Source organism: Podarcis vaucheri (assembly GCF_965113315.1).
Source record: "Podarcis vaucheri genome assembly, chromosome: 4".
Taxonomy (NCBI): Eukaryota; Metazoa; Chordata; class Lepidosauria; order Squamata; family Lacertidae; genus Podarcis; species Podarcis vaucheri.
This window is the reverse complement of record NC_138762.1, coordinates 58,456,790-58,480,010: the sequence shown is the minus strand read 5'-3', so window position 1 is coordinate 58,480,010 and position 23,221 is coordinate 58,456,790. Positions and strand designations below refer to the sequence as shown.

The window sequence follows — 23,221 nt, the reverse complement described above, 5'->3', positions numbered from 1 at the left end:
AGAAAAAATGTTATGAAGCAAAAAGTTCAGAAGTCTTTTGTGTTTGACGGGACTTGATCCCAGATAAATAGCTACAATATGACAGTCTAACTGGAGCCCTCAGCACACTTTCAAAATTTGAAATGTACCCCCTGGTCCAAAAAGGTTGTTGACTCCTCTCTTAAGGGATTTGCAGCTAAACGGTACATGACTACCTCCATCTATCCCAGTGCAGGTATTCCTCTTGTTGAGATAGCAGAGACCATCTCCCTTCACCTCAGTCTTCTCACAGGCCAGCTCCTCTGACTTGGAGCTAAAGTCTACTATCAACAACTTCACCAATTGGAATGAAAAGAAACCAAACAACGGCAACCGGAAACTTCCAAAAGTCACCAACATGCTCTTGACACAACAGCCACAATCGCACAACACTCCAAACCCTAATTTGGAAGATCATGAATGAGTTAATGTTGAGTTCATACATTTCCTCCCCCCCCCCCATTTGTTTCCAATTGGTGTCCAAACTGGTTTTCTTAAACCAGTGTCTGCTTGTAAACGAGGATCAAAAGATGGTTTGGGGTCTTGGTTGTGAGTAACTATGATAGGCAAACTCCCACACTAAGATCCACAAGTACATGGCCCCTGAAGTGGCAAACAAAAAGTGCACGTTGTCTACATTTCAGCACAATGCATTTCTTTGTAAAGTGTAAATAGATTCTGATACTACTCATCCTTTGTTTCCTATAAGCTACTGCCAAGGTTTGTTTCTTTAATGCCAACATTACAGAAGAAAGACAACCAGTTGGTAGGCTTGGACTTGTGTGGTTGGAGAAGAAAGCTTGACGTAGAAAAGGCTATAGCACTGAAATTCTTCTTAAAATTATTAGCGAGGATGGCAGCTTTCATGCTTGAAAAAAATAAAACGATCCATTCTCCTACACAGATATAATTTTCATTAAATGTTGTCTTAAAAGATTGTGAAAATGAATTTTTCAGTAAGACAACTTTGTCAGGATCTGGTTCTTAAAAGCAGGTGCTGGCATTGTGTGAGAAGCAACATAAAGCTAGATATAAGTAGATACAGCCACATGCCTGCATCCCAGAGCAGAGAGAGAGAGCCTCTTAAATGGGTCAATGAACGATAATAACCCTGCTCCCACCAGGCTTCATGCAAGTGATTCAAGGATGTATTCCACATGGCAAGCTTCAGGTCTACAGGTTTGAGGAATTATGAGTCAGAATGTGTCTTGCTCTGTGCGTCTGCTTGCCTCCAAATAAGGGGGAAAGTGATGAGGTGAAGTTACATGATTTACTGTTTTAATCTTTTCTGTGAATTTACAGAATAGCTTCTTTTCAAGCAACTCAAGCCTTATGTAAACATTTGGCAGGTTATTATTGTTAGAAAAAAAGATCTTGCATTTGCTTTTGAATGGAAGTCTTTCCTGGAAGGATCTCTCTCTCTTAACACAAAGAGACAAGGCAGGCACCTGTGGTCATAAGGATGACTCACAAATACAACAGTAGAACACACACTGGGGCTGGAGAAAGATATGCCTATGCCAATCAAGCGGCCACCGATTAAATTTTGTGATTCTATTATGAGCTTAAAGCCCAAATATTCAAGGGTTCATGATTGGTGGCCACACACCAATCAAAACTATCTCTCTCTCTCTCTCTCTACACACACACACACACACACACACACACACATATATACACACACACACAGAGAGAGAGAGAGAGAGAGAGAGAGAGAGAGAGAGAGAGAGATGCTGACATCCAATGGTGCTAACCTGCCAACAGGATAGATTTCCATGAATGAAATGGGGTTTCCCATTCCACTCTCATTCTCTGCAGCTCCCTGTGTGCCCACAAATCAGTTCTGGAGGGTTTGGGGAACCCGCTGGAGAACATCTGGGAGGATGGGGCTGCAGGGAGGAGCAATGGAAAACCCATCCATCCATCCATCCATCCATCATCTTAACACTATTTCCTTTACAACTAGTAACAATACCACTAAAGCATTTCTAATGGCCTCGAGTAGGGAAGTGGAATAACTTCGATTCAGTTTGCAGTTGCTGAAACAATGCACAAAGCAAAGCACAAAATCCACACTTCTCCAAATGTTGCAGCACAACTCCACAGCCAAGTAATTATATATCATAAAAAATCATGGATCAGGGAAAATAGCATCCAAAAATGCATTGCTTTGCAAAAATATGTATACTAGGCTAAACTGCATACAAAAATGTGTATATCCGGACTAAAATGCTGAGTAGTTTTCATGAGGATTTTAAAAGAAAACTGCAAACTCATATCGAAATATGATCGAGAAAACTGGGAAAACTGAGAGGAACCAACACTGATATTTTCACTCATCCCTAGCCTAGAGACATAAAAAAAATCCAGAGGCCTGGTGAAACTGGCAAATTTGCACAATTTCTCTAAAATTTAGTGTAACAGTAGCATCTGTGTTCCTGAATGCTATTTTTTTAAAAAAAAAAATCCTCCCATGAATGTGGAAATAAGCTATGGATCTATTCCAGATTTTTGGTTTACGCCTAGAGCATTGACAACAGCATTTTTAGCTCTCCTCTGGATTATTTGCATTAATGAAGTCTCAGAAATGAAAATATTTTCATTGCCAACACACTACACACGGAACCTGCTAAAACATCCCTGAACTATTCTAATTAGCCATCATAATTTCTTCTGAAATGTGTAGAAGCATTAAACAGAAACCCACTAAACAGCGAACACATCAGTGCTAGCAGAAAGAAAATGCATTGCATTAAGTGGATTTTAGAAGGGTGGTTTTTACTACTCCTGCAGTTCGGAAACTGAAAAACTGAGCAACCATGATAATACTGAACTTTCATCTGTTTTCAAATCCTAGACAACCTACATTCAGTATGTTGGATTAATATCGGCTGATAAAGTAGATAAAGTAATATGAAGTAAATCTGGAAGTGAGTGTTCCGGTTTTCAAACGCTCTTTGGAGCCCGAACGTCCGACACGGCTTCCACAACTTCCGGTTGGTTGCAGGAGCTTCCTGCAGCCAATCGGAAGCTGCACCTTGGTTTCTGAACGTTTTGGAAGTCGAATGGACTTTCAGAACAGATTCCGTTTGATTTCCGAGGGACTACTGTACTTTTTTGAGAATATAGTACCTGTCTAATGTGGAATGCACTCTACAGGAAGGCTCATCTGGCGCCTTTGTTACATATGTTTAGGCACCAGACAAAAACATTCCTCTTCTCCCAGGCCTTTGGCTAATTAAACAATCTATGGCATTTTAAACTGTGTGTGTGTGTGTGTGCATGTGTTGCTTTTGTTTGTTATTATGGTATGTATTATTTTTGGTGGGGGGGGGTTATATTGTAAATTGCCCTGTGATCTTTGGATGAAGTGCAATATAGAAATTTAGTAAATAATAATAGCATCATTACAGCTTTAACCCATGGTAACTAATACAGTACATGACTAAGTTTATCTCAAAGGGGAAGTTTTCACATCCCGTTTCAGACATGTGATCAGGTTCCAGGAAGACAAAGCTATCACTGCTGCCCATCACACATTGCTGCTGAGCTACCTTCCTGCTGGGTATCAGGAAAAAAATTCTCTTGCTAATAGTAGGAATAGCTGAAGAATAAAACAGACCAGGAGGACAACAAAACTATTTAGATGTCATTTTTAAAAGGCTGGGTGGCTATTTTACCACCATAAGTGACCTAGACCTCCATCATATTGTCATTCTTTCCACATAATCAGTTTTATTCCCCAGCATATTACACAATAGTTTATAATGTCACAAAAATCTTTGCCTTTTATGAGTTCACTTAAAATTCTCCCTGTTAGAACTGCAAAGATGCTATTTTATCTGAACAAACATAAGCAAAATGTTCTCCCAAAGCATGCACTTTACTTCTTTAAGCTGGTCTTCACTATTTTGTGAATGGGTGACATCTTCATAACTTGATCTGATGAATTTTTACCTATACCTGTTGCCAATTAACTTCTGAAGGGTCTGTCAAGTTAAGATGAGTATCTTGTCCATGACAAATTGTATCCAAGAAATTAATTTTGTCCAAACACATCAAACTGTGGTTGAGGGCCATTATTAAAATTATTATTCCAAATTCCCATCCTTTTCAGAGAGGACTTTCAGCTTCCCCTTTACACTCTCCACTTTCAAGTTATTACAAGGGCTAACTAAATGGCAACAAAGAACTGAATAATTTCCAGAAACAGATGTTCTTTCATACTTCCAGTACAAAACAACAACAAAAATTCCACACATAGGCAAGGTATTGAATTACACAATAAAAATCTCTACAACTAAAAGTATATAATCACAATAGTCATACATTTTCTACCCAGAACACATTGGCTACTGAAATTCTGCCTCATGGGGTATGTCTAAATCCAGGTCAGGTTAGCTTAGGTTAAAACTGAGAGAAGATTCATTTCTGGCTCACCTCCAAATCAGCCTGTCCTGTCCTGGTAGATTATGCTACTTGACTCTCATTTGTAAAGCAGCTTCCTAGTTTGCATGATAGACCCTGCAATTAATTGCACCAAATGATCTCCATGTGGTGTATTTGTACATGTTCGCAAAGATAGAAAGCACTAATGAATTTCTTTGGATAAGCAAGGCAGACTTGGGGATTTTTTAATGCAACTCTGTAGATACTTTTTGGAGCTCTGTCAAGAAGTAGTTCCTTCTGAGTGTTCTCATAAATACACTGTTTCAGTCCATTTCACTCAAGCCCAGTGGTTTGATAACAGGGAAAGCTCTACTTTCCTTCCCCAGGCAGCAAACAGAACTCTAGTCTCCTAGCTGTAAGAAACATCATCCATCTGGTTGATGCAACATGGGAGGCAGCTGGCTAAACCTTCCGTGTTCTAGACCCCTCTGAACTCATATATGGTTTTGCCCTGTAAATGAACTTATCCCAAGACAATCATGCCCAAATAATCAAAGGCAAAGTCCCAGCCTGTCTTGGATTACAATCCAGGCGCCTTGCAGTGTACTCCATAGGCTTGTGATGAGGTTCAGGCTATGTCCTCAGGAGAAGAACCATGATTACCTTATTCAGAGTTCCCCCAGCCAGAGGGCATGGCTCTGCCACTAACTCAAGGATAAGTCCCTCTATCTCCCGAGCCGTGCAGAAATCAAAGGCTACAAAACAAAGTGAGGGCCCTTTAACCAGCCAGTCAGCTCCTCCAGAGAGACAGAGCCTAGCTGCTACAGGACTGGTCAGCCTACATAAGACTTCAGTTGGCTCCAGCTCCCTGGAGGGACAATTATCTCTCATAACTGTTTTAGCAGGGGCCCTTGGAATTGGCCAAGATCCTGTTGCTTGACTGGAAACTGCTGGCCTCCCCTGTGAGCCTGAAGATCTCAAAGAACTAGATGCAACCTTTTATGACTCTGACTCTTGGACCTTGCACTGTACAGTAGATGCCTCTGATGAGACAAAAACACAGTTTCTGGTGGGGAGAAACTTTGTTAGCTTATTCAGGGCACTTCTGGTTGGAGAACTGAGTCCATTCATTATTCTTGGACCCAGAGGGTGTCTCCTTTCAGAACCTCTTCTTCCTCAACCTAGCAGAAGTCAAAGACTGTAAAATAAGGTGAGGACCCTTAACAGCTCCTCCAGTAAGCCAAAGCCAGTGACACTGCCAGGGGTGTCAACCTATAAAAGCCTTCAGCTGACTATCTTGCTGCTAGAACAACATCTATATTCCACTTCCTTGTGCTTCACTCAGCATGGCTCATTTGGAGCTATCCAAGGTCCTGTTTTATTTTTTCTATAGAAGAGAGCTTCTGTCTAGATTTTAGCAGCTTGATCTGGCCTCGTCTACGGTGAATTGACTTTGTGTACCCTGATTGGTACACAAGCTGTGACTTCCCTAGGCACTATTCATTTCTCCTACAAACATCAAGCACCCACACAAGTGGATTCAGATCATTCCTAGTGATCCGATACTGAAGATCTGAAAGTTAAAGGGGTCATAGCTGTTGCCCTCATCAGGCAAACTCTGTGTTTTATATTTTACCACAAATAGAAATATATCTGTTCCTTTCATGCCATGGACTTAAAAATCACCAAACTTGCTGTGGATGCTTTTCGATAGGACCTGTGTACAGGGATAAACACTCAGTTATGTAATGACACACCACAATAGATGCTGTTTGTTCTGATTTTGTAATAGTCTCAATCTTGAACTTTTTTCAATTGCTTCCTCTGGTATCTAGCTGAAAGACTAATGCTCCAAAAGGTGTTAAATTGCCACTTTCTTCCTCCAATTGCTGTTTTCAAATACAACAACCTGAGTACAAAGTAATTGCTGTCCTTGCCACTAGAACCTCTTTTATTATAACAAAAATGGCAACAATTTTATTGCCATGATTTTAGGAATTGAGGACTTTTGAAAAAAAATACGCTATGAAATACTAGAAACAAATGTTTCGGATTTAAAAGAATGGTTCCTTGGATTCTGGAGTAGGGCAATCCTGAATGTTCCTAAGTTATACTCACATAACTGAGTAAAAGGAAAGGAAAGAATTAGCTGGAGGTGAAAATGATGCATAATTTTCTGAAGTACACAAAATAATTGTTTCTTCCTCTGCATTTATGAAATAAATGAGCTTAAATCCCCAGTTGAATGTATTGTGAATGAACAACAGTGGTTGTGAGCTATAGTATAAAAACGTACGTATTTCACCTCACACCCGAGGGGCATTGTTGTCCTTAATTTACTTATTTATTTTGTTTGCACTCTGTTTATACTCCGCAGCTAATTCGTACAACCAGGGACGCGGACTTATAAAAAATATTGGGGGGGGGCCAGGAAAGCTCATGAATAATAAATAAGCTCATGAATATGCAAATAAAGTGGCGCCGCCCCCTCGTGAGCGAATAGGGGAGAGCGTGCTGCGCCTATTAATCAGCTCCGGAACAGCTGATATGCGGGAAACGTGGGGCTAGCCGGAGAAGAGAGGGCGGGCCCCCTCTGCTCCGGCCCTAAATAGGGCAAGCCACGCCCCCCCCAGCCAGTGTGGCCAGTCGGGATTCCCCTGTTCTCGCGGGGGCTGAAACCGGCAGTGCCTTGGGAGTGGCGGTGGTGCTGCGAAGCAGCGAGGCAGGAGCCCCCGCCCCCGGGGATTCCCTAATCTCGCGGGGGACGGCCGGGGCTCTCCGACTAGGGCGCGCGGCTGATTGGCTGGCTGGCAAGGGAGCAGGTGGGGAGGAGGCGGGGGACGGCGGCGGCACTCTGTTGGAAGGGCGCCCGAGATTATTGGGGGGGCTGAGCCCCCCAAAAAAATTTTTTGAGGGGGCTCGAGCCCCCTCAGGCCCCATTGAGTCGGCGCCTATGCGTACAACACAAGCATCCAGGGTTGGATTCAAGTGCCAGCATTTCAGCAAGGAACACAGACATGATGCCTCTACAGGTGTGTGTTTCTTTATAGAAGGAATTTGCAGTCCTCCTCTTACAAACAATGACATGTGCTTATTGAGAGAGTTGTTTTGTGTAAATGTGGTCAAGTACACTATAATTATTTATTGTACTGCCAAAAATATACTTCACTGCAATGAAGATTTTTGCCTGAAAATCTTAATGGGATTAAAATGTGTAATTTCTTTCAGATTCTGACAAATATGTGACAGGTAAAGTAACTATTCTTACATTTGCCGCATAAAATAAATCAGAAGCACATTTCCCATACAAACCACAATTGACTAATGAGGGACCATTCAGTCTGACATTGTTTGAGGGGAGCGTTATTTGATGATGGTTTTGTTAGTTGACAGGCTGAAGTCCTGTCCTCTCCCCCACTTTGTTGGCTGTATATAGTATGGTTTGTATTTCCTTTTATTTTGCAACAAACCAATGGTTATAAGAAAATACAACTAAAGTCGTACCTTTTGTAGGGTTTAGAGCAGGCACAGGCAAACTTGGCCCTCCAGATGTTTTGGGACTACAACTCCCATCATCCCTAGCCAACAGGACCAGTGGTCAGGGATGATGGGAGTTGTAGTACCAAAACATCTGGAGGGCCAAGTTTGCCTATGCCTGGTGTTCAGAGACTGTGCACACAGTCAGATATGCATGTAGATCCCATTGTAGGTGGGACTTCAAAAAACAGGGAGGCTGGGAGTGGGGGGGGCAGATGCGATTCCCTCCATGTTTACATTTCTACACTTTTACTAGCTTTGCAAGGCACACACATCCATTCAATACTTGTCATTTTGCAAAACCAGTGGGGAACAGTAAATCCTGCTGTGTACCTAAGAAACAGGCCTCTTTCTTCACTTTCTTCTGCATCACAGAGTAGCTTTCATTCACTCCAGGGCAATGCAAAGTATGTCCTTAAGAAACCTACCGTGGTGGAGGCGAAGTCCTTCCCCACCATCCCATTCCCATCAACTCCAGCCCCATCAGTCCCACTTGGAAGGGAGAAGCGGGATGCAGTTCATTCAGGAGGGCTAGAGCCAGAGTCTAAGCCACAATTAGTAAAATAGCAGAAGAGCTGCCCATAGGGGAGCTAAGGCAAGGAACAAGAGACTGGGAAGGATAGATGCTGCACTTGAAAGAGAGAAGTTGAGGGTTGTGGTGGGAGACTCTGCAGTCCTACCCCTTCTTAAATACTCAAGATCATGGGTAGGCAAACTAAGGTCTGGAGGCCAGATCCAGCCCAATCGCCTTCTAAATCCGGCCCGCAGACGGTCCGGGAATCAGCATGTTTGTACATGAATAAAATGTGTCCTTTTATTTAAAATGCATCTCTGGGTTATTTGTGGGGCATAGGAATTCGTTACCCCCCCCCCAAAAAAAAAAATAGTTTGGCCCCCCACAAGGTCTGAGGGACAGTGGACCAGCCTCCTGCTGAAAAAGTTTGCTCAAGATCATGGCAGGGCCTATGTAAAGTCTTATCTTCAGGAGTAGGGCTAGGTGAAGGAGGTCCTCATACTTTGAGACAACTATAGAATTATAGAATAATAGAATAGAATAGAATAGAATAGAATAGAATAGAATAGAATAGAATAGAAGAATAGAATACAGTGGTACCTCGGGTTAAGTACTGAATTCGTTCCGGAGGTCTGTACTTAACCTGAAACTGTTCTTAACCTGAAGCACCACTTTAGCTAATGGGGCCTCCTGCTGCCGCCGCGCCGCCGGAGCACGATTTCTGTTCTCATCCTGAAGCAAAGTTCTTAACCTGAAGCACTATTTCTGGGTTAGCAGAGTCTGTGACCTGAAGCGTATGTAACCTGAAGCGTATGTAACCCGAGGTACCATTGTTACAGTATTGTGAAGTTGAAAGGGACCCGTAGGATCATCTAGTCCAACCCCCTGCAATGCAGGAATCTTTTGTCCAGTATAGGGTTCAAACCCACAAACCCATGTAGTACAATGTGTCTATTTGCACATGCCTGAAATGCACCTGAGCAGGCACCTGTGAAATATATAGCCCTCGTTCCATCTCTCCCTGATAGAGCATGATGTCCAATTAAGTCACTGACTCACAGTTTTTACAGGTCAGATGCTAAAAATACCATGTGCCCCTTTTACCAAAGAAAAATAATTTTCTTAGACAAGGTGCATCTATGTGGTTTTTGCTGGAACAATAATAAGAAAAAAACAATTAAACTAATCAAGTGCCATTCAGAAAGGGTGGCTTTAAAATTGTGTCTCTGTACTAGATTTCTACTTCCTGCAGTTAGTTCAGACTAGCTGCTTATTTCCCTTTTTAAAATGGGGGTATACGACACGAATACTTCTGCTGTGTTTGAAAACGCAGGCTCCAAGGTGACTTGTGGATTACGTAATTCACATGCTTTTTACAGAATAGAACTGTGCATCTTTCCCCCAACAATGATTTCGGTCCTTAATATTCCCCATTCTTTTTCTTTCTCATCTTAGCAACAGCCACAGTGCAGCCAATCCAACATCTGCTTCCTCGCTGCTCAAGCATCACAATCCGAGGTTACTATCGTGCATTGACCGACAGTAACCGAGCATGAGTGAGAGAGAGCTGGCTCATGCGGCGCCTCTGCTGCAATGCACCTGCTATGATAAGGACAGGCTTTTCTTGACTCCTCTAACCAGGATCAGCAAATAATTTAGGGCAAATCCTATTTTTGATCGTTTGCATCTTTAAAAGGCTCAGGGTATAGATTCTTGCAGAACAAAATATGCACTTGTTTCAATGAATGTGTCAGAATGAATTTGTAACAGTACCTCTAAACCAAACAAAACACCACACAGAAAAACCTGGTGAGTTTAAACTGGATTTTGTCAACAACTCTATTGTGAAGTCTGCTTTACCCAACTGTTTTTAAACACTGTTTTCAGTTTTAAGATATTTTAGCTAAGACGCAAGATGTAAATTACCTGATGGCATTAATTTCAAACATTGATTTTGGGAAGGTTTTAACAGTTTGGTGGCCAGCCAAAATTTGTGCTCCTTCATATCCGATAGGGAGCAAGTTTTGATTAAATGTGATTGAATTTATATTTTTATCTATATGTCGTCTTCTTTTGCAATCACTCATAGCTGAGTAAGATTGTCTTCTATGAATATGATCTTAACAGTGTGTCCATAGGTGACTGTGGAGGCCAATTCTGGATCTCTATGTACTTCCTACTAATATAAACAAAAACAAGAGAAGAATGTTTCAGAATCATCTTCTCAGAGGTTGCTGTATTGAAGGAGGGAAAAGTTAAGTATTGTCATTTCAGTGGGGCTTGCATGTGAAATATTCCAGTGGATTGTACTAGAAGCATTCTATCAACCACCAAATAAGACTGGTTCACACATTCTGTTGTGAGGTGAATATCTGAGATTTTACAGGCATAACCCAGGCCTAAAAATGTAATGTGTGAACATGTTTGGAAATGTGTACAAAAATGGTACTCTCCTCAGAAATCCATGATTAATTTGTGGTCAAGTCATGAACCAATGACCTGCATAGTTAGCATCCTTGTATAAAATGCCCTAAAACTCGTTGCCTCATTACAACCATCACCACTACAGTGTTCTCAGGGAACATCACTATCTGCCTCCCAGTTGTAGGGGAACCAACACAGGTAATAGGGATTTAAATCTGTTTCTTCCACATCTAAACTCAATTCTCATTCCTCTGCCTCCATTGAAATATCAAACAAATTATGGTGGTTTTATCATGGTTTTATTACTTTTCTGTATTAACACTATCACACAATCTAAAAGGCATATTGTTAAATATGCAAGAAAGATAATGAGGGGTGTTAAATAAAACCAAATCAAAAGAAACACACTGTATAAGAATATGTATCTCAGCAACAGAGAATTTTTCTTTTGTGAAAGCACCACTATACACTATCCTAATAAATATTAAACTGATTATTGCATCAGTATAAGCAATACAAGACAGTGAATTTGTCTGCGGCTTCAACATTTTGGAAAATGGGCCCCTAGGGCCCCTAGACAGAATGGCGGTGCGTGGAACAAGATAAACCCGAGCACATCCTGTGCCACTTCTGCCTATTTATCTCAGTCTTCAGCTGCTCCCTGTGATAGTTACACTACTATTGAAAAGCAGAATTTATATCCTCTGGGAATGATGTAGTTGTGAGACTGAACTTTTGCAAGGAAATAATTTAAAATATGCTTAAAATATATGATTATTTTGCAATATGATGAAAGTTAAATTCAATATTCCTTCTCATCGAGACACAAACCAATGATCAGGAAGGGATTCCTACATCTTGAACGACTCACAATTCACCCCACCTCCAATTGCCACTTTAAATCTTGAGGACTCAGGAAGGAACAGAGGAAGCTGCTTTATGCAGAGTCAGGTCCATCTTGCTCAGTATTGTTTACACCAACCAAAAGCTGCTCTCCAGAGTTTTGGACATTGAACATTCCCCAGCCCTCCCTGGAGATGGCAGGAATTGAACATGGGGTCTTCTGCACACGAAGCAGACGGTCTATCCCTGAAGTCCTCTTGAAGTGGAACTTCCTTTAGAAAACTAAACCTCTGGTGGAAATGGCCTGTCAAATGGATGGATCTACAGTACCAGCCATTTCATTAATAATGAAAGCCATAGATTCCTTTTCAGGCTTTCCTTTTCAAATCAAGGTACATTAGGGGGAAGTTGGCCCCTTTCCACAATGAGCATGCTTATGCTGGATTCTTTAATGGTGTATTCCACCTACCTGACTGAGCCTCTTTGGCAACTAATGCACCTCCATGTCCTCACCCCCACTTTAAGGTTACACACATTCACCCCAAACACATCAATAAAGCTGAAATTAGGTACCACAGGATGAATAAGACTTCTGTATTCACTTATACAAAAGCAAAGCACTTCTTGAACTGAATGGGAATAAGGGATTCATGATCTCCTTTGAATTATTATTACTGGAGGGACTTTTTCAGCAATGCCATCATATGTGTCTTCTGTTACCCTGGTTTTGCATCCTATATGAAGACAGATACAGGGATGTGGTTTGCTTTTGTTAAGATGTCTCAAATCATCAAGCCAGAAAGACATGGATGTCACTCCCTGCCCCCCACAAGACTGCATGTGGGAACACATATTTCTTATAGATGACTGGGTGGCAGAGGATGGAGTCAGAACCAATGATACAAAGACATATTCATCACAGTATCAACTGTTAAGCCTATAGTAGGCTTCCTTGTTGAACTTCTGGATGAGTGTATTATGTACATGCTGGTAGCAAGGCGGCAACAGGTATTTTCTTGCCAAAGGCTGGTGTTATTCCAGTCCTCTGCTTATGGGAAAGCAAGTTAATGGAACAAGATAAGAAAAGTATTTATGATCCCAGCTGAAGTTACCAGAGACATACTATTCCTCTGAGAGAAGAGAGCAGAATTGCCATGTTTGGTCTAGGAAATGTAAAAATCATTCAAGAAGTTATTTGGCGCAAGCCCTATTAAAATGTTGGGTTATCCTGCTCTCATTCCCTTTAAGGGAGCTTACACATGAGAACTTCCTGGTAGAACAGACCTTATGGTTTTGAGTAGGAACGATTTACCAAATGTAGTTTTCCATTAAGTCTGGAATATCCTGCCAAGTAGTACAGAGAATTTCACTACATGTCCACACATGATCATAAATATGTGGTCAGAGTAAAGTGGTCAAGGTTTCCTCATCACACAGCAGGACACTGCAAACTACCTTACTGAATGGTCGTAGACACCATTATAAGTTATATTTTGATGATAAAAGTTGCCTGTGTTCATCCTTTTCACTGCATGAGTTGTCAGGCATTACATTATGTTTCAATGTTTGCTCCATTACATGTGACTAAGGAACAACTAAAGTGCCATTAGAAATCTTGCAGACACAGACACAAACTAGAGTTAGTTCTTAAATAAAAAAAAACCCCATCTTAATCTCAATATGGTAATTCTGGTGCACATGCAGTGATGTCAATATACGCACAGAGCTATGTAAGAACAAACACAGCTCATCTCTTTAGCACTCTTCTCATCTGTTCACAGAATATGCTAAAAATGAACCTGATGGGGCACGTCCTCCTTCTCTGAGTTCCATCAGTCTCTCATGGAACCTGAATCATGGCCAGCACTTTAACTTGAGGCAGAAATTAATATGTTCAGGGCTTCCAGCATCACACTTCATTATTTCTTTATTTAATTTATATACCACCCTTCATCCAGCTTGTGACTTAATAAATGTAAGTTATCATCTTCACAAAGAACTTAATTTGAAACACACTGCACAATGTATCTGCAGCTTTTCGTCTTCTGTCCATACCCCTTCTGTGCGAAGGGACAGGCACTTGTCTTTTGTTTTTTAACAGCAAGAGAAGCTGGCTATTGATTCATTTTATGTGATATTTCTATGTGAACTGGCTATATAGCCTCAACAAATCCAGTTTCTATTTTTTTATGTGCCAATAAAAGCTTTATGTGGAAAACTCCTAAATTAAATTTCCTGTCTAGATTCGGGCAGTTAAAAATGTACTGCAGTTGACAGGAAGACAATGCATTCTGAAATTCAAGAACTAGTTTGTATCAATGCACTTCTTTCCGAGAAATCTGTAATAAATAAAGAAATCCGTCCCATCCTCTGGCAAAAAATTGAGCAGGGTAGGTGCTTGGCAGGGGGTTGGACTCGATGGCCCTTGTGATCTCTTCCAACTCTATGATTCTATGATTCTATGATATTATATATGGTCATATATTTTCTCTCTCAATGCAAATCAGATTTTAAGAAAACAGCTATCTTTCAAAACATGAAGCTTGGACATTAAATATTCATTTGGGTATCTAGCTTCATATTTGAAGTAGTTTAGAGCAGCGTTTTCCAACCGGGGGGCCCCAAGATATTCTAAGGGGGTGACAGGTGAAAATTGCATTAATGGGAGGGCAACAGCTTGAGGCTAGGGGGCCACAGAGGGAAGTAAGAAGTGAAGGGGGGGAATCAATTTTGTTTTTTAAAAACCCCCTGATCAGCTGGCTATCCCCTTGGCCAATCACAAGTGGGTAAGGGAGTGGCTCGCCAGGGCCAAGTGCTCCTTTTTGCCACGTATGTATTCTTGGAGCAGTCCTGGTTTGTTTCTGGTGTGAGAGGGCGATCACTGATGTTCCTGTTTTGACTAGTAGAGCCCACAATCCAGAACCCCCAGGTCAGGTAAGTGCGGTGATGGGGTGGCAATGAGTAGGGCTCCAACATTTCTCCAATGAAAACAGGGACATCCTAAGTAAAAGAGGGAGAATCCACGATCAAATGAAAAACCAGGACGGCCTCACTAAATCAGGGACATCCCTGGAAAATAGGGACACTTGGAGGGTCTGGACTCACTAAACAATTCATCCAGCATGCTGAGTTTCTCTTAACTAGCTGTGTGTGGAAAAGGGGGTGGGGAACAGTACTTAAAACAAACTAGAAGAATTTCTACTTTTATTTTCCCACAAACTAGCAGTTGATGAATCAAGGGCAGAATTTTCTGTGCACATTCAAACAAACATTGGTAATTACACATCTAAAATAGATCAAGTCAAAGGTAGCACAATTGGCAACCTGCAGTCATGCCAGTTTAGACAACAGAAGACAATCCCATGTGGAACTGTAATTACTTCATTAAAACATGTGACACCAGCCTCAAGAGCTGCATTTCTCTCTTGGGTAATTTTCTCTTCGGAAGTATTTGCTGCTGGGAATCCCACATACGTCCTCTAGTCCTTTCATGGAGGACACACGTCACTTGAAGAAAACAAGACTTCAAACTAAGTGTATATTTGACTTATTCTGCTGTTGGTGCTTGCAGAAAACCATAATGGTATCTGCCAAATGTTATCATTCTGACTGACAGCATTTTTCATTCTGTGTTGACAAAATACTAGTGCACAAGTCAATGTTGTTAGAAGCCATGTAACTTACTACAGATCTTGAATTACAGAACAGATGGGACAGTGCTCCTCCATCTTTGTTGTATGCAGAGGGGGCACCCTGGATCTGGGCCCAAACTACTATATCCATTGCTACAGGTTCAAGGTTATGTATCAAGCAGAAAATGCTCCTCTGTCCATGCTCTAATGAAGGGAGTGTTTTGAGTCAGTATTACCCCAAGCCAGAACTGATCTTCTGATGGGATTTTAGTTTTGCATAGACTGAAGAAAGGGAAAGTCACAGTCAGCACAAAAAGATTTTTTAACAATCAACACTGGTTTTTTCCAATAGTCTGAAAAAGTTTTCTTCATAAACTTGGTCATAGTAAGAAAGAAAAAAAGTGCTCTGGGCAACTTTGATAAGAACTCCCTGTCCCTGAGTGCCTTCCGGGTGTTAAAGCCCGATTAGAAGTCCTGTTGATCTTTCGCTAGAAGCTTTGCCAGACACCTCCATAGAACTGCGAAGTCCCCAAATTAAGAAGACATTACTAGTTTATTGGGGGGTTGGGCTGTTTTATAGACTGCAACAACCTTCTTCTTAAAACAAATCTTCACAAATGTGACATTATTAGATGATATTTAAACAATACTTAAAGTGCAGCAGTTATAGACAAATGTAACATTTCTATAGGTTATCAGGCCCTAATGCAGATCATAGCTGATTCCATTCAAAGAAACATGGCAAGTAATGAGCAAAATATTTATATTTTATTTCTGAAATAGCACAGCTAAGCCTTATGACTTACAACTTTACATTTCTGGGGTCTGTTTGTTTGTCAAAGCAATAAACACATTCGCTTAGGTTATATAACTAGTAGTAGCACTCAGTCATTCACAGCTGGGCCCTGATACTATTTATTTTTTTCCTCCTTGGTTCACGAGACCCATTTCTGGTTGGGAGACAGCTGTTTTATTTATCATACTCATCTGTGAGCCTTTGTTTCCCCTCACATTTAAGTATAAGTTGCCCCCAATTTTATCATTTCAGCAGATATGAACACTAGCCATTTTATATATAAAAAGATACAATAAAATGAAATCTTCCCCCAAAATTATGAATCAGATTCATTCGAGTTGTTCTGATGACAGTGTTTAAAATTTAATAAAGAATGGTCCTCCACCAGTAAAAGCACATGAAATGAACTTAGGAACATAGAAAGTTGCCTTATACAGAGTCAGACCACTGTGGTTCATTTTGCACTGCATCCTGCCACACCACTATAGAGCAATAAATCCATCCACACAGCTAGGAACTATGTAAACCCTGTGATGTTTAGGTTTTCTTGATTCCTTTATTGAGAAAGGAACTTGAAACAAACACAGGAGTCTCATTTGATCCAAGAAAAGTCTCATGTTTGACATGTTTGGCTTGAATTTGGAGACATGAGCACCTATTGCATGTGCTGAACATAAAGGCTTTGCAGTGAATCAGCACACTGAAGACAACCAAGAGAAGCCCTTGACTTCATTAGATTTATTCAGGAGTAAGCAGTTTGGCGGACGCGGATGGCGCTGTGGGTTAAAGCCTCAGCGCCTAGGGCTTGCCGATCGAAAGGTCGGCGGTTCGAATCCCCGCGGCGGGGTGCGCTCCCGTTGCTCGGTCCCAGCGCCTGCCAACCTAGCAGTTCGAAAGCACCCCCGGGTGCAAGTAGATAAATAGGTACCGCTTACCAGCGGGAAGGTAAACGGCGTTCCGTGTGCTGCGCTGGCTCGCCAGATGCAGCTTGTCACGCTGGCCACGTGACCCGGAAGTGTCTCCGGACAGCGCTGGCCCCCGGCCTATAGATGTGAGATGGGCGCACAAACCCCAGAGTCTGTCAAGACTGGCCCGTTCGGGCAGGGGTACCTTTACCTTTACCTTTAAGCAGTTTGGGCATAGAAACACACACTACAGTCTCTCTGAAGGCCAAGGAGTGTTATGCTATCTAAGATGCATCTTTATTCTTTTAAAACAGCATCACACATTTCACATTGTTGGTAAGGCATTTTGCTGTTCAAAGCAAGCAAGATGGCATCCCCCTTCCCCTGCCAACTGGACTGACAGATGAATCACTCACGAAGAGATAGCACCCTCCAACACACATGAAGGCAAACAGTTGGCTTGGCCAGCTTCAATACCTCCAACATCTCACCATTACTTGCTGCCCTGAGCTTCTGGTGCCTCAGACAGCTGTCTCTGCCTAATGTGTACTAATGTGCCATGGTACCTCCATGCTCTGTCAGCTTCCAGTTTAGATCACTGCAATGTGCTCAACACATGGAGTTGCCCTTGTTGACTCAGAAACTTCAACTGGTCAAAAATGCAGTGGCCAGATTATTAGCTGGGGTTGCCTTTAGCACTCATATAACCCCGCATATAGCACTCATATAAAACAGCTACAGTGGCTGCCAGTTTGTTTCTGGGCCCAATTAAAAGATGCTCACACTAGTGTTTAAAGCCCTAAAGTGACTTGGGCCCCAGATTTCTGAGAGGCTGCCTCCTTTCCTACAGAACCTATTGGGTGTTAAGAGCAGCAGAGCAGGGAATCTCTGAGTAGTTCTGCTGTCCTCAGAAGTTCATGGAAGTGGCTTGGGAGGGAGCATTCTCCAAGGCAGCCCCTAAATTGCCCACCTGGCTCTGAACACCTACTCCATAGTGACTGCTGAAGACACACCTTTTTACCCTGACCTTTGCCACTTGAGACATTTCTGTTCAGTAGCTACCCTGTTCCTAAAATTGTAATTTAGTTTTAACTGTTTTTAATACTGAATTGTAAATTGTTGTAACCCACCATGGAACTTCCTAGTGAAGTATAAATAAATGTGATGGTGGTGGTGGTGGTGGTGATAGGGCAGGCTCTGCTAAGACACCTCCTTCCTTGGAGGTTTTTAACCAAAGGTTGGATGGCCATCTCTCATGGATGCTTTAGCTGAAATTCCTGCATTGCAAGGGGTTGGACTAGATGACCCTTGGATCCCTTCCAACTCTACAATTCTATGAACAAGGACTTATTTGGAAGTGGTGAGCATCTAAATTCAATCCATCCTTTATCAAAGGAGCCATCTGATTGAGCAATTTCCTTTGTCTTCTTGTTTCTCCTTCTTCAAGCACACTTTCACAACTAACCAAAGGAATCCAATGCATAATGACTTCTCTCTTGGCAAGATTCACCACCAAAAGTGGACAATGAGCTTAGCTCCTCTAGAAACTGAACCCAATATTCAGCAAGACACTGGGGGCAGTGGTTGTCAGACTGACAACCAAGAAGAGGGGCACAACCTGCCCATTAGTCCTTTTTAAAAAATCATTTATATTTAGTATACATTAAGTCCATGTAGACAAACAAGAAAGCAAGCATGACTACAGCAGAAGATTATCGCAATGCCTCAGCAAGACAAAAATAGAAATCTTTAACTTCAGGACATATCACTGACTGCCTTTGCTATCATCTAATTTCCATTGTTCCCCTTCAGGGCCATGTCAAGATGAGAACACCTGCTTCCCTTCCAACAAGAACAGAACAGGAAATTTTCTCACAGACTTACCCTTCTTCCTCCACCATGGTCCTTCTTGGATCGAGTAAGAGAGTTCTTTAAACTCAATGTTCACAGCCGGTCTCCGCGGAAGGTAGGAGAAGCGATGGGCTTCTGTCAATGCATTGTCCACCTTTTTTAAATGGCCATTGAGGAGGTGGACTTCTTGGGTGTCGGTTCCATTGGAGACCACTTCATCTACTGAAACGCATACAGACTTTGGTTCAGGCATAGCAGATGCAGAATTGCTGGCATTCTGGAATACAAGAAGGGAGAAAATAGTTTCCACACAGGAAAATGCATCTGCTAGTCATTTGTTCCAACTGTAATGTCAAAGAAGAAGAAGAAGAAACAAGCCTAGGTTCAGCTCTGTTCATGTTACATCTTCACCAGCCTTCACAACCTTCTGCCCTCCAGATGTTTTGAACTACAACTCCCATCAGCACATGCTAGCTGGGGCTGATGGGAGTTGTAGTCCAAAACATCTAGAAGGCACCAGGCTAGAAGAGGCTGATCTACACAATTGCATGATAAAACAGCATATAGGGAGAAATGTTCACACTCCAATATTTGACTCGGACAACCCAACAATGACTACATTAACCACTCCCCCCGCCCCCAAGAAGCTATGCTATAAGAAGTGGCTCACACAACATGTTCTTCCTCTTCCCAAGCAGCCCAGGGGATTCCTGTGCTACATTTGTGTGGACAAACATCAACAAGTAAAGCACGCAGTGCCAGCTGGTGGGGCAAAGGTAGTAGATCTGGTAAGGAAATCCACCTAGTGCTACTCCTGCAATTGGCTTTAAAAGGCATGGACTTTGCAGAACGATGCAAAAAATTGGGTGCCATAGTGTTTGAATACTCTGCATGGTGTAGCTGCAAGAGATGGTGAGTGATGACCACTGGAACTGGTAGTGCAGAAGACGAGGAGCCAGAGAGGATGACACAGAGGCAGCTGATTATCGTTCTCTCCCATCCTCCTCTCTACTGTACTATGTTCTACAATGGCAACACTGAGACTAAGGAGGAAGAAGCAAACAGCTTGTACTATCCCCTGGACTGATGTATGTAAGAAAGCAGGCAGATGGTGGCTGGCTGAGGTTAGCTGGATAGGGCTCCATTCACCCTCAAGCTCCAAGCCCTGATTTCAAGAGACATGCTTTAAAAGTATTGAGAATTCACACACTCAAGACACTTTTGATATTTTCTCTTGTTTACTTGTCCATCAGGGATTGTGGTATAAAAAGAGATGCATGGGGCCCAAGACAGAGGCGGATTTAGGGGAGCGCAAGCAGTTCAGTCACACAGGGTGTTGAGCTTTGGGGGGTAATGCAACTATGATGTAGAATGGAAGGCACAGGGCACCACCAAAATTTGAGACCCCGAGGTCTCCCAGTAATAATAATAATAATAATTTTTTATTTATACCCCGCCCTCCCCAGCCAAGGCCAGGCTCAGAGCGGCCGGGCTCAGAGTAGGCAAGATAAACACCAGACCTGAGATTTAAAAATGTCAGATGATGACGTTGACTCAGGGATTCTTCCTGTGGGGATTATTTCCTGCGAGCAAACATCTTCCCACCACTGCCAACTTTTTTGGAATTTGGTAAGATGAGAAATGGCATCACATGATTTGAAATAATAGTTGATCTTATCCCGGTAAGATTCAAGACTGTCCTAGTTTATAATTTGGTGGAGAACAGAAATGCATAGAGGAAAACAAATATCTCAATCTCAGATATGCTTCTCTTTCTGAATGAGCCAAGTCACTTAATATTTTATAACAATTAATATTTACAACAAATTACAAATAATGTATGTCTAGTACAGATGCCTTGCAGCAGACTTAGGTTCTGAAATCCAGTTTATGTAACCTATTTCCTCTGCTGTAAAGCTGCATCATTTTCCTGTGGGGCTCTACATTCCCATTTCACTTTTGAAGATTTTTAATCACATCATGTTACACAACCAGAAGCTGAGAAATAAATTTGTTGCGTTCCCTTGCAAAAAGAGAAGGACACTGACGGCGGGGGGGGGGGGCAACTTGCATCCTTCACCCATGAAACTTACTTTTGAGAAAACCCACTATTTGGCTCCACGTTTACACAAAATCCATTATATAATGAGCTGGAAAGGTTATCTGTGCCTCAGTAAATCTGTTTCCAAATCATAGGATGCAGTCGCGAAAAGTCTGAGCATGCTCAGAAAACCCATCTCATTTCCCCCCTCCCCTCCTCCAGCTCCATCTTTTTTTATAAGCTCGAGGCAGAGAGGTAACTTTCGGTCAAACCCAGATGACTTCAAATCCAGAATGATGTACATGACAAAAACAAAATAAACCCCGCAGTTCTAACCAGCCTGTACCTGCAAGATGACAACACTGAAGCCACAGCAACTAACAGCCCCCAAAGGGAAGAGAAATTGTCACTGAAGCTTGCGGGGAAAGATGCATACAAGTAAGTTGCCACGCTATACAAAAAAACAACCTCCGCAGGTCAACTGTCTATAAATATAGAAATAAACCCCACCAGAGGCATCCATTCGAAACGGAAAGAAATAAAACAACAGAGAGATTTCTTACCAAAGCAAAGGAAATGCTGAAGCTGCCAATCAAGATTGGTTAATTCCTGAGAAACCAAACTCCAGGTCCCCTTTTCCTTCCCATTCGGTGGATCAACACGCAACTAATTAAAGCGAGGGTTGATCCACCCCAGCAAAGCTCCGATTAAAAGAGGCAACCACTGACCCAGCTTTAGCGCCGGCTCTGGGTCACTTTTGCAGAAGTGTCCCTCCTCCTCCTCGTCGTCCCCCCGCCCCCTCCGCTCTAGCTGTAATGAATTAACTCGTCGCTTTTGACCCGCTGGGTATTATCTCCTTCGCTCTTTGAGCGTTTCTAGCCGGCCAACAGCTGGGCTACGTTTGATCTAGATAATGGGTTGCTCTTGACCCCCGTTTCGTTTGTTTTCAACACAACACACAACAACACATAGAGCAAGCCACCAGCCCCCAAGGCGAGAGCGACGTCAAAGACAGACATACTGTAACAGTTCAAGTATGGGGGGGGGGGCTGCTGTCCCTTCAAAGTCGCATACTAAGCTCAGGTTCTCCGATTCCACCTCCTTGCCTTCACACACACACACACACACACACATACACACACGACTCTCCCCGCCTTGTCCATGGTTCATTCAGAGCAGATGGTATATGCAAGCAAGTCAAGGGTCCTGTCATGGCCAGGGAAGGGGCGCAGGGTCAAGATCGCTCTGCGCAGCTGTGCTTGTCCCAATCCTACGGAAGCAAAGGGGCGCCCAACTTACCAAAGCGGTGCCCACTGAGAAAGCGGCCATCAGGCATGCCATGTGCCCCCGGAGGCTGCAACCAGCGCAGGAGAAAAGATCAGCAGCAGGAGGAGAAGCACACACAAAACAAACCGCAAAAAAAAAGAAGAGAGGAGGAGATCCAGAGCAACTGCAGCAGCCTGAGAGCGAGGCGTCGCGGCTGGGGCAAAATCGACTGGAAGCAGCACCTAAAAGAAAAGGGGGAAGAACGAGAGAGAGAGAGAGGAGGCGGGGCCTCTCCGGGTACCGGCTGCTTGTTTACTTAGCCTGCCCTCTCTCGGCGTCCCACTGGCTCTCCCTCGGCTCTCCCTCGTTCCCGATTGGCTGAGGGGCCGCCGGGGGCGTGACTTGCCTCTTGCCCGTAAACGTGCTCTTGTTTTCCTCCTGCCCTGAGCGGCGTTGCGTGGCGTTGGCGGGGCCCTGACGCGCTTCTGGTGCCCCCCTACTTCCTTGACTGCCATTTCCAGACCAGAGATACACGGGCACTTGGGGTGGACAGAAGGATAATAGAATTAGAGAGTGGCAAGGGACCCTCAAGGGTCATCTAGTCCAACCCCCTGCAATGCAGGATTCTCAGCGAAAGTATCCAAGACAGATGGCCATGCAACCTCTGCTTAGAAACCTCCAAGGAAGGAGAGTCCAGAACCTCCCAAGGGAGTCCACTGCACTGTTGGAACAGCTCCTACTGTCAGAAAGTTCTTCCTGATGTCAAGTCTAATGGAGCAAGGAAACTCTCTCTGCTGCTGGGGCTTAGATTCCAGAAGAAAGGGTGCTGGGGCTCAAAGAGATTTCTGCTCTCTATCCCCTCAGCGTTACCGTCTCCAGCTGCGGTTACCCAGTACTAAAGGGCACTTTGCAGATGCTCAGAAGCACACTTTCCTATCATGCCAAGCTTCGTTAAATATAAAGAAGCAGCCCTACATCTTCTGAATGCATTCACAGGAAGAAGCT

General features: G+C 42.9%; 1 protein-coding gene across 1 annotated transcript in view; it reads right to left on the bottom strand.

The window, feature by feature from the left end:
* Positions 1-22,496, bottom strand: part of ABCG1 (ATP binding cassette subfamily G member 1) — a 45,493-nt gene extending 22,997 nt beyond the window's left edge. The window contains 2 exon segments of the mRNA XM_082221265.1: positions 18,943-19,186; positions 22,250-22,496. Coding sequence (XP_082077391.1) covers positions 18,943-19,186; positions 22,250-22,291 — 286 coding nt within the window. The 5' untranslated portion in view covers positions 22,292-22,496.
* Positions 22,497-23,221: the final 725 nt, after the last annotated feature.